The sequence below is a fragment of the Capra hircus genome, chromosome 5 (genome assembly GCF_001704415.2).
Source record: "Capra hircus breed San Clemente chromosome 5, ASM170441v1, whole genome shotgun sequence".
NCBI lineage: Eukaryota > Metazoa > Chordata > Mammalia > Artiodactyla > Bovidae > Capra > Capra hircus.
Window position 1 is genome coordinate 108,040,705 of NC_030812.1, and position 15,789 is coordinate 108,056,493.

Consider the following 15,789-nt stretch of genomic DNA (forward strand, 5'->3'; position numbering starts at 1 on the left):
ATTTTGTATTTTATATTTTGCACAAGTATTTGCAAAATTTTGAAATAACATCACTATATGAAGTGGCTGTCTGGTAGGTAAGGTGCAAATGAAAAAGTATCCACAAAGCATGCCCAGTTTCCAAGCTGAATGTCAGTTCATCTGAGTAAAGATTGTAAAAGCATCTTGGCAAAAGTAACTGGAGGAAAAAAGCTGGTCGCAAACCCATATTAATAGAATGATTTTTTCAAAAGTATATGTGTAAATGTAGGCTGTATAGAATGTATATACTAAGAAAAATAATCAGAATGTGTGCCAGAATATTAAATAATCCATAGTAGTTATCTCAGAATTATAGGTTATTCTTTAATTCTTTTTTATTATCTCTCATGGCGATTGGTTGTTTTCTATGAACTTATCTGCTTATAGGAAAAGAAGAAAATGACCATCAGGAGAAAAGCTAGAGTGTTTAGTGCCTGGTGCTCACACGGTAACAAGTAGACTGTGAAAGTGCAGTAGCAAGGAAGAGTTCATCTGCCTTGGTTGATTTTTAGTGGCATATTATGTCACTCACCTTTTAAAATCTTTTACTAAAACGTCAGGTGTACACAGAATGGAGCACACAGTGTGACAGGCTTGCGCCCGTCCCCCAGCCTCAGCAGGTGTCAGCCTGGGTCTGGTCTTATCCGTCTGTTCCCCACTCTCCCCTGGATTACCTTGACGCACACCCTATAGATACATTAGTGTGTATTTCCAACACCTCAGTTATTAGCAGTAATTTTAATATCATCAGCCTGTTTAGTATTCACATCTTCCCAGTTTCATGAAGATATTTTCCTAAGCTCATTTGAGAATGGAGATCCAAACAAAGCTCACGAATAGTATTTGCCAGGCCTCCCTGTGCCTAACCATCTCCCAGAGTTCACTCAAGTTCATGTCCATTGAGTTAGTGATGCCGTCCAACCATCTCATCCTTTCTGCCCTCTTCTCTTGCCCTCAATCTTTCCCAGCATCAGGGTCTTTTCCAGTGAGTCAGCTCTTTGCATCACGTGGCCAAAGTATTGGGGCTTCAACTTCAGCGTCAGTCCTTCCAGTGAGTTTTCAGGGTTGATTTCCCTTAGAATTGACTGGTTTGATCTCCTTGCTGTCCATTAGGTGTGCAGATGATACAGAACTCTTGTGAGTAGTGAAATGTGGGACTGATGGAAACAGTTGTAGAAATACCCATGAAGCTTTGTGACCACAGCAGTTGGAGGGCAGTGGGTGTGACTGTACAAAGACGATCCAAGTTACAAACTGTGAGAGTGTCATCAACCAAGTAGAAGATGCTAGTCTTATAAAAGGAAGCCTTTGCACTCACCGCATTTCAAGGAGTATGTAATTGCAGTGAAGAAGATTCAGGAAAGAGTAACTTAAATGATGAAAATGGTGGAGCAGTTGCTATATGAAGAATGGACTAGAAGGTTAGATTTCAGTGTAAAAAGTAATAGTGAATCAGAGGGAATACGGTTAAGGACTAAAGTTAAGACTGAGAGGATTACAGGCTTATCTCTAGATTATTGTATCATAAAACTAGGGCAGCTACACTTGATACGTGAAAGAGGTGAATTTTGAACAATTAGAGTATTACTCTATATGGCAAGTCTGAAACATTTGCAGCTCATTTCTGAGAGGCAGTAGAGCTTAAATGTAAATAAATTTAAGACATTGCATGTAGTACATCACTGTGGGAAATGAGAAAGTTTTGAGGCATGCAGGGACCCAGTCCCTAGGGGTTGGTGTGATGTGTCTGCTGAGCTGGGTCACAGCTCCCCTCCCTGCCCCAACTGAGACTGAGCATGGAGCTGGATGAGCAGCTGTGTTCCTCTTTTCAGAAGTGCTGCAGGCATCTGCTTGTGCAGAAAGCCTCGCAGAGTCCTGTCTGCAACCCTGTGCCCCTCTGCTGGTGCTGGGAAGCAATTTTGACTGTGCTTGGGGCTAGAGTTCTTTTAGAATACCACAAAGGAAAGATGTGTGCTTGCCACATTTTTCTTTCAGACTCTTTAATAGAGATTCCCTTGGAGCTGCTTTTACTTAAAACCACCAAAGAATATTAGTAAGGATATAAATTCATCGTCTTTTCTGTTTTTCCTCTTCTGCAGAAATATATTGTAATCCCTCAGCTATGACCTTGGCAGGTCAGTGACAGGAAACTGGTTTCATTTCCTTTGGCGGTCCTTTTTGATGTTGTAGTCAGAAGGGTTTCAGGCAGATGGTTAACTGAAAGTACTTAGTTCTCTTCAGTATGCAGGGGGTTTGGGGAAGGAAAGGCGCTCTAGTTAGTCTCTGTCATAAATTTTAATGACTTTTTATTTATTTATTTTTTTTCTTGCGATTCAATTCTTACATGATAGTATACATGTTTCAATGCCATTCTCCCAAATGGGGGAGACTTTTTAATGACTGTTTAATATTGAGCCATAAGGTTATTAGGAGTGATACTGACAACTCTGGGTTTTGGTGACTTGTGTAAGGTGGTTCATGACTTTGAAAGTGTTGTGTTCAGTTAGGTAATAAAAGGACAAGGACAGCGTGCACCACGTACAAAAGACGTGCGCGTGAAAGTGCGTTCCCGCCATGTCACCACTGCTCTCTTCCTGGGCTGCCACTGTCGGCAGTCTCTTAGGTATTTTCCAGAAATCCCGTGGGGTTCTACAGTGTTCACACAGATGGCGCCACCATTGCACATACCCTGCTTTATCTTTTTTCACTGAAAATGAATCTCGGCAGCTGGGCAGTGCACCGTCTAATTCATTTTAACAGCTTCTTGATATTTTCCTGGATGACCAGAATTTGGCAGTGCCTGTTGGGTCATTTCCAGTCTTTAGCTGTTATAATGCCTCAGTGGATTTCCTGTACATATGTGATTACACATACACATGCGTGTGCGCACACACGGAGGCCTGGTTGTTGTCATATAATAACATTTCTACCACCCTGTGGTATAAAACGTACATGCGGTTTTCTCCAAAATTCAAGTTGAGGTCACTGTTAAGTATAATAAAAAGGGAATTCCACAGTGATGCACCAAAATGTGTTTTCTAGTAATTGAACATGTAGAATGACCTGCAAGAATTTCAGTTTGTTTTACTCCCTCATCTTTGTGTTGAAGATTTTGGTGCCTCTGATTTTGCTGCGACAAATGCTTCTGGAGCTGACGAAACGCGGCCAGGAGCCGCTGGGCGCGCTGCTGCAGTTCGGCGTGACCTTCCTGGAGGACCACGCGGCCGAGTACATCATCCAGCAGGGTGGCTGGGTACGTGCCTGCCAGTTGCTGTTGCGGTTGTTCTAAATGTTTTCTTTAAGAAAAAAAAATTAAGTTTTTTCATGGTTGTTTTTAACAGCCTAGGTTAAATTCATTAGTATTATCATTCAGTATTCATATTGTGATTGAATGGCGATCAGTGGAAAGGCTATTCATGCAGTTTAATTTAATCTACTAAGATTTTGCAATACTTCTGAGTGCATATGTGGTATTTTTAAGTGTTTATGAAACACTTGATACTAGCACAGAGCACAGAAATAACTAAGGAGTGAGGAATAGTGAATGAGCACCTGGGCGTTTACCGTCCCAGTGGAAGGGACAGCCAGCGCTCGGGGTCTCCTCGTTGCCCCTGGATTTGCACACGCAGGGGCAGCCCCTGTTCCGAACTGTAGCTTCAATACGCGTGTATCCCCATAGATTGTATTATTTTGTTTGGACTTTATGTAAATAGTGTCATATGTATTCCTCTGTAACTTGCTTTTTTCATTCACTGTTATATTCTTGAGATCCACCTAGGTCATTGTTTCTCAACTTTTTCTTCATTATCACCCTCCCGAGGATCCTGTTTAGACATTTTTATCCTTACTATCTCCCTCCTCCCCATGAGAAATTTTCAAGGTGCAGATCCAAGTCTGTCTGTGCCGAGGTACGACCTTTGTCACGGCTATGATTCTCCCATCTCCAGACCGGTTTTCACCCTCGATTCCCTTTGCGAATGTGTGATCTGAGTCCACGAGTTGGTGGCGTTTGGTTTTTTAAATATGTCACAGTGTATCGGTAGTTTATTCCTTTTTGCTGTTGGACGCATTGCTGTTTGGAACGCTGTCAGGCATGTGTGCAGGAGTGCCTCTGGCCTTTCGCCTGGGGAGGAATTTTTAGCTCCAGGAGTGTAGTCATGTTCTGAGTTGCAAGACAATGCCCGACTGTTTCCACAGTATTTCCCAACTTTTGCTCTGTCAGCAGCTTGTGAGAATTTTTTTAATGTGAGAATTTTTGTTGTTCTGTGTCTTCCGTAACACTTACTATTGTCAGGCTTACTAATTTTAAAAATTATTTATTAAAATAAGATTATTTATTAAAATAAAATAAAATAAGTTATAAATTTACAAGTTACAAAGGTAAAGCAATCCCACATCCCCTTCCCCCCATTTCCCACATGTTAGCATCTTACGTAACTACAGCTCCTTTGTCAAACTGATTTTTCCATATTGATTTTCTGTCTAGCACATGTGCTCAAGTATCTTATAGATTCTGACTATCTCTGGGTTCCTTTGGGTTTTCTACATAGAAAATCACAGCATGTGTGAATAATGTCAGGTTTTTTTTTTCCTTTGAGTGTCTTTTTTAAAAACAAGGTGCTGTGCTAATCAGGACCTCCAGCGCAGTATTAACAGCATTGGTGTTAATCCAGCCTTGTCCTTTTCCTGATATTAATGTGAGTGCCTTTAGCATGTCACCATTTAGTTGTATGAGTCTCCATGAGTGAGGTCTGTCTGTAACTTTCCTTGTTGTGTTTCAGTTTTAAGGCTTCATAAAAGAATTGCAGTTGGGAAGGTCGTCTCCTTTTTCCCCTGTGCTCTGGAACAGTTTGTGTGGGATTCGGGTTATCTGTGCCTTGCTTCCCATGATGTCCTTCACAGCCACCTGGCATTCTCTCTGGGGAAGGTCTCTGTTCTTCTTGTCAGTCTCCGGTCGCTCCCTCGGGTCTCTGAGTCAGGTCTGAGTTGCCGGGTCTTGTTCCAGGCGTGTGTGGTCACTCACGCAGGCACACAGACTCTAGTTCCCACGCTCGGGCTCACTTGCTCTGTGGCAATGTGGGATCTTAGTTCCCCAACCAGGGTTCAGACCCACATCCCCTGCAGTGCAAGGTGGACTCAACCGCTGGACCACCAGGGACGTCCCTTACACTACTTACTTTTATAAAGAGTTTTCTTTTGCAGAATTCTGAGTGTATATGAAAACAGAGAAGTGCATGTACTGAGCCCCCACCACTTAGTCCTGATAGCCATTAACTCGTTGCCAGTCACGCTCAGTCATCGCCTAATCACCTCCCGTCTTAATATTATTTTGAAGCAAAGTCCAGACATCCTGTAATTTTCTCTGCAAAGATTTCACTGTGTATCTCTAAAGATAAAGGTTCTTTCTAAATTTTATGTTATAATACCATTATTGCATCACACAAAAAAATAATTCCTTCGTATCATCAGATAACCTTTTAGCATTCAAAGTGTCTAACAGGCCGACAAGGGAATGAGGTTAGTAAAATGCTTCTCGGAGTTTGAATGTAACACTGGATTTGACCTTACTGGAACTTGGACCGTCAAAGTAGATGGTGGGTCAGGTCGGTCAGGTCATGCTGACAGTGGTCTTGGGTTTAAAGAGACTTTTGTGATAAGACCCTCCTCTCTTTACCAGGAGCTTTCCTGTCCCTGGGTGGGTGCTTTAGGAACATCCCCAGTGTAGATGCCCAGCCCCAAAGCAGACACCAGTAGGGAAGAGGGGAGACACCTTGAGAGAGTCTGCAGAGGTGGTGCCCCCTTTTTCCACGGCTCCCTCTCCCTCCTTTGTAAAGATGTGAGTGTTCAGGCGCCTTGGATGGAGCTCCTTGGGTAGGGGTGGGTGATGTTGGATCAGATACTGTCGGCACGTGTCTTCAGAGCCTCGCCTTCCCTCCCTCCTTGTACGGCCTCCCCTTGTGGGAGTGGGGGCTCTGCAGGTGTGGTATTCACGGCAGACACAGTCGCTGCTGTCTCCTTGGGGGCAGGGCTGTCACAGTGGCAGCCGCCTCTCCTGCCACTGCCTCCAGGAGAGCCCTCTCCGCGTCCCTGCCCTCCCCGTGACTGTCGTGGACGGAGGCAGGATGGCCTGCTCCAGCCTCGGCTTCCCAGTGCCCTCCTGTTGTCGTTGCTGCTGCCCGTGGGTGGCTTCCCCAGGGACCTTCCTAGCCTGGATGGTGCTCTGTGATGGAGGAGGAGGAGCGTAGAGGGGGCATTGTTTATTCCCTTAACAGTGTTCTGTTTCTGTATGATGGAGTGCCTCAAACTTTGGTGGTAATTATAATTTGTTATAAAGTATTTTATTCAACTAAAATCTGTACACTTAAAATAGAGCAGTATGTATGAGTAACTAGTTTGTTAATATTTAAAGTGTTTTCCTTTCTAAATGTGAGTGCCCAATCTGTACTTCACACTGTTACATTTGAGCACCCTGTGTTTTTGTATTTAAAACCAAGAGCATGCTTTTCTGGCTAATTGGTGAAAATGCATCCTCTGACAGAAAGTGTCAGCACGCATCTCCTTCCAGGCACTTTGTGTGGAACACGCATTGACAGGTCTTAACAACACTGGCCCGGAGAGGGCTCGCTGGCCACGTGGTGGTGCATGTCTGTTACGTAAGGCCTGTCATATGACTTCCCCTGCTGTGTCTGTCTTCAGCCGTATGAGCGTGAGCTCCTGAAGTGGAGCTGGCTTCTCGAACCTGCAGGAGAGGCGGTGAGGGAGGCAGTGACTTGGGGTGAGTGGGGTGGCCCTGTGTGGTGAGCTGTGGTCGGTGGGGTGGCCCTGTGTGGTGAGCTGTAGTCAGTGGGGTGGCCCTGTGTGGTGAGCTGTAGTTGGTGGGGTCGCCCTGTGTAGTGAGTTGTAAGGCAGGTGTTGGCCTTAGAGATTTGCAGAAAGAAAAGGGAGTCTTCGTTGTCTGAATTATAGAAAGAAATGGCTGGGATAAATGTCTTTGGAGGTCTGCAGGGAGTGTTCCTTGTCCTGCTTCTGCTGCTGTGAAGTCGCCTCAGTCGTGTCCGACTCTGTGCAACCCCATAGACGGCAGCCCACCAGGCTCCGCCGCCCCTGGGGTTCTCCAGGCAAGAACACTGGAGTGGGTTGTCATTTCCTTTTCCAACGCATGAAAGTGAAAAGGGAAAGTGAAGTCGCTCAGTCGTGTCTGACTCTTGCGACCCCAGGGACTGCAGCCTACCAGGCTCCTCCGTCCGTGGGATTTTCCAGGCAAGAGTACTGGAATGGGGTGCCATTGCCTTCTCCTTTGCTTGTCCTAGGTCTTGTTTTGTGAATATTTTGTCTTCAAGTGTTTTTTTTCCCCATTGTATTGTGTTTGAGATGATTTTCCATTGTACTGAATTGAGAGGTTTTTAGAACAGAGTCGGATACGACTGAAGCAACTTAGCAGCAGCAGCAGAACAGGTTTAGGGTTAGGGAAATGTTTACCAGAAGGCGCAGAGATTTCACATTAACTCCCTGCCTCCACACATGCGAGCCCCCCGTTGGCAGCCCGGGCCAGATGGAGCCTCCATTACACGTGTTGAGAGGCACACCAGCATCCCCCAGAGCCCACAGTTTACATCAGAGTCCAGACCTCTTGGTGATGCTGGCTGTGCATTATATGGGTTGGGATGAATTTATAGTGACGTGTCCGACCAGTACTGGTTTCATTGCTCTAGAAATCCTCTGGGCCTCCCCGGTTTGTCCCTCCCTCTCTCTGAACTCTGGCAACCACTGACCTTTTAATTGTCTCCAAAATTTTGCTTTTTTTCTAGAAGATCATAGAGTTGGGAGACATAAAGTACGTAGCCTTTTCAGACTGGCTTCTTTCACTTAGTAATATGCATCTGAGCTTCCTCCTTTCCTCGTTAGCACCGAGTACTTGCCAAGTGCATGTGGGACCTTTGTTCTCTGACCAGGGATTGAAACCACGTCCCCTGCACTGCAAGCATAGTCTTAAACACTGGACCACCTGGGAGGTCCCAGGCTCATTTTTGAAACTGGTTGTTGGTTTTATTACTGTTGAATTTTAAGAGTTCTTTGTGTTATTTGGGGTAGCAGCCCCGTACTGGATGTGTCTTCTGCAAGTATTTTCTCCCAGCCTGTGCCTTTTCTTCTCTTTCTCTCAGAATTCTCTCTTCAATAGTCTAGCTTTCCATTCACTTCTCTCATTGATTGTGCCTTCTATCTAAAAAGTCATCACCAGGCCCACGAGCTTTTAGCTTTTCTCCTGTGGCATCTTCTAAGAGTTTTGCATCTTACATTTAGATCTAGGATCCGCACCTGCTCCCGCGCGCACCACATGGCTTGTGGGATCTTAGTTCTGACGCCAGGATCGAACCCAGGCACTCAGCCGTGAAAGTGCAGAGTCCTAACCACTGGACAACCAGGGAATTCCCTGTGATCTATTTTGAGTAAAGCTTTTTAAAGGTGAGCCTATGTGCCCAGATTCATTTTTTTAAAACAGATGTTTTACTTTTTTTTTTTTTTTTTTTAAAGTTTTGACTGTGCCATGAGGCAGGTGGGTCTTAGTTTCCTGACTGGGGATCAAACCCTTGCCCCTCACTTTGGAAGCAGAGGGTCTTAGCCACTGGACCACGAGGGAAGCCCCCAGAAGCGGCCTGAGGATAACTGCTGCCTGAGGATAACCCTGCCATGTCTGGTCCTGGCGTGTGTGTGTGTGCTCTTTTTGCTGTGCCTTGTCACTTTTTCTGGATAGCCAGGCTTGCTGTCCCGGATAGAAGGAACTGCGTCCGGAGGTCTGGGTGATGTGGTGAGGCATCAGGAGGAGATGTGTTTGCAGGCCTGTGAATAGGTCTTTGCAGGTGAGTGAGCCTGTGGGCTCCCCCGCCCCTGAACTTGACAGGAGTTTCTCTTTCTCCCTCCTCCCGAGACGGCACGGATGGCCAGGGTGGGTCAGTGCTGGGCATCTCCCTCCTCTGGGGTCAGGCGGTGGTTAACTGGTTTCCCCTGCCAGCAGAGCTTGTCAGGGGGAGCGCGGTGCTCGGCTGCTTCAGAGGGGCTCCTGTGCCCTCGCCCGCCCAGAGCAGGGGTCCAGGGCAACTCCCAGAACCGCAGGGCCTTCCTCTGGCAGCCCCTGTCCCCCCATGCAGCCCGCCTGGCCTCCTCCAGCCCCAGGGCGGCCGTTGGCCCTGTGCCATCTCCTCTCTTCTCTCACAGTCCTTGAGATTTCTGGTGGTTGAGCTTTTTTTTTACCGTGTCTGACTGAGTGTAGAGGAGCAGGCGTCTGTTTTACCTTCTGGGTGATAAGGGTTGGGGTGACAGGTGAGCTGAGTCCCTGAGTGAGCTCCCTGGGAGGGTGGTCTTGCGAGTCTGCCCAGCGTCCTCAGTGGATCAGCTCATCGGCAGCTGTGACCCTGCGTGTGAAACGCTGCTCGAGGTGGCACAATGGTTTGTAGGTTGAGTGACCCGAAGTAGGACGGACGCAAACGCGGTCGAGTGCTGACGCAGCCCCGAGGTGCTTCTCTGGATGGTTCCAGTCCGCTTTCACTTGTACCCACCTATTCCGCAGTAGTCCCTTAAGATATTCCAGTTTCTTCTCTACCTCCCTTCTTACTGGAAGAATTTCCTGAACATACCTTCTGTATTTGCTTGACGGAAACACCAAGAATAGCGTTTTCCGGTTACTTCTTGCCGTAAACTGAGGAAAAGCACCGGTGTGGGAAGCAGGGGCTTGGACCCCACAGGCGAGCCGCCTGGCCAGAGCCAGTCCCGGCCGTGGACTTCAGGCCGGGTGTGCACCCTCCTCGGGTGCTTCAGCTTCCTTATTTTGACAGCAAAATGAATTAAGTCCAGTTTTCAGAAGGACACCGATGCCCAATTCTCACAGCAGCTGAGGGACCTTGGGCGAGTTCCTACTTCTTGGGCGCCGTCTGTTTAAACAGAACATAGTTCTCTGGTAAACTCTCGTTGGTCCCAATTAATTATATATTTTTGAGCCCTTGAATTTGTTCCTCTGTGTTTTTGTGTCAGTGGGACTGAAGATACAGCTGCTCCCAGTGATACAAGCGCTTTGTGCCAACAGTGCCTGAAGCTGGTGGTGCGCTGCCCTCTGGTGCCTTCTTTCTGAGACAGCCTGCTGTCCGTTAGCGACAGTGACTGTCGCGGGGCTGGAGTCGGTGGTGCGCTGCGTGTGGGTGACGGCTCCCCCTGCTGCCCTCTGGTGCCTTCTGAGACAGCCTGCTCTCCGTTAGTGACAGTGACTGTCGCGGGAGAGGCCTCCGGTTGAGATTCTTGCTTTAGCTGACCAGAAGCAAAAGTTTCAGTGATCATCTATTCTTTCTTTAAAACTTCTTACATAAAGCATAAAATTTTTGGTGAATCATCATTAAAATGTCACGACCCACATGCAGAAATAAATTGTAGGGTAGAGTCCGTGACAGCAGGGAAAGCGCGGCTGAGCCTGACTGGTGTGGAGCCCCTCGCTCTCGCCGAGCTGTTGCCTTGGCAGCCCTGCTGATAGTGCTGTGTGGTGAAGAAGTCTTCCAGATACAGGACAGAAGGTTCTTAACTCTCAGCTTTGAGTTGTTAAAAATGAAGAGAAAAGTAACTTTGTATTAAATGCTGTCTTGGTTTAACTTCTCCCTCATTTCATCATAATGGAACTTATGAGATTTCCATTTCGCTTGTTTGGGTTTCGATGGGCTTCGAGCCTTAAATAAAACAGTACCAAAGGGTGGCTTTCCTGGTGGTCCAGTGGTTAGGGCGCCACGCGTCCACTGCAGGGGGTGCAGGCTCAGCCCCTGGTCGGGGAGCTGAGATCCCACGTGCCCAGTGGCCAGAAACAAAAATTAGCAAAAGTCTCCTTTCTGAGGATTAAAATTTTTACCTTTTTTGTTATGGTTCCTTTGTTTTGCTTTTGCTTTTTAAACCAACTCTTGGGCTTCCCTAGTAGCTCAGTTGGTAAAGAATCTGCCTGCAATGCAAGAGACCCGGGTTCGATCCCCTGGAGAAGGAAATAGCAGCCCACTCCAGTATTCTTGCCTGGAGAATCCCATGGACAGAGAAGCCTGGCGGGCTGTAGTCCATAGGGTCGCAAAGCGTTGGACACGACTGTGTGACTTTCACTTTTTTCACTTTTTTTGCTGTGAGAGGTTCTCTTTTCAGCCCTTGCTGGGAGTGCCCTTCTGGGAGCACGCTGACTCTCAGGGCCTCTGGAGTCAGCTTGAACGGCTTTCGTGAGGTGCTCCCAGCGCAGTGGAGCCATGCCTCCTGTGACTGCAGAACCAGGGGTGCACAGAGCATCAGCAGATGTGACTCTAAGGACAAGGACGTGGGGAGTTGACCATATCTGACCGGAAAGTGCTGGTCTTGGCTGGAGAACAGATTATTCTCCTTGAAAGAGTGGGAGCCAGTGTGCTCACATACGCTCTGCAGCCTCTCGTCACCATCCGTGGTGTCATCCACAGCGAGACCTCCCGTCCATCTCCAACACGAGCGCCTGGTCCCCACGTGTTCCCTGCCTCAGGGCTGCTGGTGTCATGTGAAATGCGTGACTCGTCTTCATGTCTAGGCAGTCAGTTTGTTAAGAACCAAAATTGAGTCTTCTTCCCTGTGACCGGAGCTCGTGGCCACGGCCACGCTGCCTCTCTGTGGCTCCTTCCAGTGAAAGGGCGGGAGGCCTGTGCTGCCCATGGGGTGGCTCCATCCGTGACCAAGCGCTCCCTTGCAGCGGAGTTCAGGCCGTGGCTCTGAGCCCTCTGTCCACTGCCAGCCCCTCCCTGGTCACTCCAGGCTTGTTAGTCCCCTGGTCCGTGTTTCTGGGCCTCTGCTGGGCCAGGCTCCCACTCACCCTTGCCTCCCCAGCTGCTGCCAAGACACATTCTCCTGGTCTACCGAGCCAGTGGTGAGCCCGCAGCACGAGCTGCCTGCCTTGCTGCTTCCCTCTGCTGGGCCGTGTTATTTGCTCTGTTAAATACGTGTGAAGTCGAATAGGATATGCATCAGCTTTCTGCTGATGCAGCTTTGAGGGCATGCTTCGAGAACCGTCTTGTTGGAAACTCCTCCTCTGTGTTGGTCTGCAGGCGAGCCCGTTCAGTCCAGAAACGCCATCATTTTAAGTGGCGTGTGTGTTCCTCAGGCTCAGCTTGGGAGGGAGTTTTCCCGGTTGGTGTTCGCGGAGGTTGCTTTAGTGCCCTTGTGCTGACCGCCTGCTGCTCTTCTAGGGCACCGTCTTTAACCTGGAGTCAGAGGAGGAGTGCCCCGCGGGCGCCGCCGAGGACAGCAACGACATCTACATTCTGCCCAGCGACGGCTCCACGCACGTCAGCCCCCCGGAGTCGCCCACCACGGCCACGGCCTCCTGGCAGGCTGAGAGCTTGCCCGTGTCGCTGTCTGCCAGCCAGAGCTGGCACACGGAGAGCCTGCCGGTGTCCCTGGGCCCTGAGTCCTGGCAGCAGGTCACAGTGGACCCCGAGGAGGTCAAGAGCTTGGATAGCAACGGGGCCGCAGAGAAGAGCGAGAACAACTCCTCCAACTCTGACATCGTGCACGTGGAGCGGGAGGAGATCCCCGAGGGCGTGGGGGAGGCGGCCGCGCCGGCCCCTGCCCTGATGGCGGCCGTCCCCAGGGCCAGTCCCACGACATCCCTGTTCGTGGAGCTCGGTGAAGAGGAGGCAGAAGCAGCCCCAGCAGAAGCTTCTGAACCGGAGCGGGAGGGGGTCCTGCCCCCCAAGTCGCCAGCGGAGCCCCCCGCAGCCCCGCTGAGTCGGGAGGAGGCCGCTGGGGGGCAGGGGGCGCTCAGGGTAGGGCCCCGCCCAGGCGACCTCGAGAAGGCCGACCCGCTGCCTGAGGGCAAGTCCCTCCTGCTCTTGGGAGGGGCGGCCGCCATGGCCATCCTAGCAGTGGCGGTCGGGTTGGCACTGGCTCTGCGGAAGAAATAGGTTTTCCTCCTCAGGGTCCACCGTGACCTGCTGCCAGGACTCGGGGCCCAGGAGAAAGAAGACGAGGAGGAAGGTTTTAGTGGTCTCGACTGAATCCGAATGGGCAGCAGCTGGTTGGACATCCGCAGGACGCTCTGGGTGAGGGGCTGGGTCAGCAGGGCAGGGGCGGCCCGCCTGTCGGGGCTTGAGGTAGAGGCTGCGCACACAGTCTGCTGGGCGGTCCCTGGCCTGGGTTCCTGTGAGATTCAGGTCCAGGGTGTAAAGTGCTTCCAAAGCTTGTCTGTGGCATCTGGGCAACCCGGGCTGTGAGCGCCTGTGCCCCCGAGGGTGCGTAGCCTCCCCTGTGGCCCCCGTAGCACCTTCCCCTTTGGTGACAGCACCCCCCGATGTTGCCAAACATCCCTAGGGTAACGCGTCCCGTGAGAGCCTCAGAGGCAGAGGGTTCTCGTGGCCACTTGGGGGGCCAGGCAGGAGGGCTTGGCTGTGGGCCCCTCGGCTGTGGACGCGCTCTGGCCTGGAGCCTCCCCTCTGCCAGGAGCGTGTGCTTTGCGACCCCTCCTCCGGGCTCCTGTTCTTCCCGTCGGTCCCGCAGCCCAAGTGCTCTGCGGTCTCCGCCGCCTCTCAGGTACTGCCCTGCCTTCCCCGCCCGGGTCCCTGCTGGCCCGTGGAGAGGCTTGCCCAATGCTTCCCTCGGCTCCCCTCATAAAGATGCTGCCTGTAGTCTTTTAAAAAGTAAATATAAGGCGAGACCCAGGCCCTGCCCGTGACTGGGCAAGTTGTCTCTTGCAGAAGCAGGAGGGTAGCCTGGCCGACCTCCCGAGGTGGCTTCCAGCCCCTCTGTGGGTGGCCGCCTGGCGGGGTGTGTCTCCAGCAGTCACTGTCTGTGGCCTGGGTTAGCCTGGGTTCTGGCCGCAGACTCCTCACTGGTCACACGGCCCCTCTTTGTCTGCTACTTGTAGTAAGAGCTCCCATGCTGGGCTCCAGCCCAGGGGACAGACTCTTCTTCAGCACAGTCTCCTAAGTACCATTGAAGTTAAAAAGCAGGAGAGAGGCCACCCCTGAGGCTCCTGCTTGTCCTTCAGAGTCCAGAGTTCGTCGCAGCCCAGATGCCAGAGCGATGGCCACGGCAGCTGTGGTCGGCGTGTGCCGGGGACACAGCATAGCCCCATGCACCGCCTGCGCCCCGTGTGGCGGGTGGTGGGGGGACTGCATCTCTCCTCCGGAGGTCGAGTCACTAACAGGACCGTGCCTGAGACGGGTCATCTCAGAGTTACCTTAGTCGATGTAACAGGTTACTTTTTAGATCCTGAAATTTGTAATAAAATTACATTACCTATCTTCATCACCAAAACTTGATGTTTTAAATGCGCTTTATTGTTTTTATTTCTTGAAGTGAAATCTTCCTAAAGCAGTACTGTTTACAGGTTGGCCAGAAAGGCCGGGAGCACGTGTGTGTGCAAGTGCCTGTGGGCGTGCACTGCCCCAGGCGTGCGCCTGTGGCTCCTGGGGAGGGAGGTGCTGAGCTCTGCACCTGGGCCGCGGAGCCGTGTCGTGGAGCTCGTCTTCCTCCTCCCGAGTGGTCTGCCGCATCTGCCTCGTCCTTTCCCTTTTACGACGTTTTCCTTCCAGCGTTTACATTTTTAAACTCTGGATCCTCAAACCCACTGGCTGAAGGTGCTGAAGCTCCGATGGGAGCCAGGCTGCTTCTGAGCCGTGGGCGGGGTGGGGTCTGTGCTGCGGAGGCTGGGGTCTGGGGTCCACCTCCTCCACGGCAGGAGTGAGGCGGGGCCAGGCATTGCTCAGTGGTGACCCAGGCGGCTCCGCCTTCGAGCGGGGCTTTCTCTGTGCCAAGCCCTTGCTGGTTCTGGTTGTTGGGTCTGCGGCACTCTTACTGTGCTATTGAAGGTCATGACTTCTGATCACTTGGCGAAAGCCACTCAAGGTTTCTTGAGGAAAACACCAGAATTAAAGAATGCTGGTTTATGTTCTCTGTGGTAAATGGTAACAGTCTGGGCCCGCAAAAGCCCGGTTGGTCCCAGGGTGCGTCCGGACGTCAGCACCGCCGCCTGTCTGGTGTCAGATGCGGCACTGGTGTGTCCTGCGGGGCCCTCCCAGTGCACGGGACACGCGCTCGCGGGAGACTGCGCGGTCAGCGCGCGTGCTGACACCTCCTCGCCCACTGAGCCTGGAGGGGCTGGGTCCTTGGCCAGCACCAGAGGGACAGACAGCTCACTTGTTTTCCTGGGCCTCCTGTGTTTCTCCTGGTGTCTTAGTTGTCCATTTCCTTCAGACTAAAAGGGCTTCTTTGTGCCTCCTTGACGGAGGTCGGCGTGTGGATTCCGCCCCTCACCCCTCCACAGTGCTGAGGTGAGAGGCGGCCCCTTTCCTGCCTGAGCCCCTCTGCTCTCCCCTCATCTGCGTCTGTGCCTGGCGTCGGGGGAGGCGCAGAGCTCGGCTCTGGGAAGAGCATGCTCTGCTGGAAGCAGCGTCGGGAGAACGCACGGGAGGCGAAGTTCAGGACTGAAGACTCCGTCCACACGGAAACTCCTGCCCTGCGCTCAGGAGGGCTCCCTCCAGACCACGAGCCTTGCTGTCTGACAGCAGCCCGAGACCCAGCAGGCGCAGCTGGTGAACTTGCCAAGGAGAAAGTGGCTCCAGGGCTGTGACCCCAGAGGCAGCTCAGCCCTGTGCGCTGGGTCCCCAGCAGCCCCCGTGCATAGCAAGCCTGCCTCCAGACTTCAGTGACTGAACGTCGTTTTCTGTAACCATCGCTCAATTAAAGTCACCATGCACGTCCCCCTCTGTGCACAAGGATCCTGACCTAAGAGGTGCC

The 15,789-nt window shown here is 51.1% G+C and overlaps 1 protein-coding gene across 7 annotated transcripts in view; it reads left to right on the top strand.

Annotated features, from left to right (window-relative positions):
• Positions 1-14,321, top strand: part of BCL2L13 (BCL2 like 13) — a 48,219-nt gene extending 33,898 nt beyond the window's left edge. For 2 of the 7 annotated variants that reach the window (XM_018048707.1, XM_018048708.1), the window contains 2 exons: positions 3,131-3,274; positions 12,240-14,321. In XM_018048707.1, coding sequence (XP_017904196.1) covers positions 3,131-3,274; positions 12,240-12,956 — 861 coding nt within the window. In that variant the 3' untranslated portion in view covers positions 12,957-14,321. Of the gene's footprint in view, positions 1-3,130; positions 3,275-12,239 lie in introns of those variants that run through there. The other 5 variants (XR_001918120.1, XM_018048712.1, XR_001918119.1 and 2 more) reach the window with 5 other exon arrangements.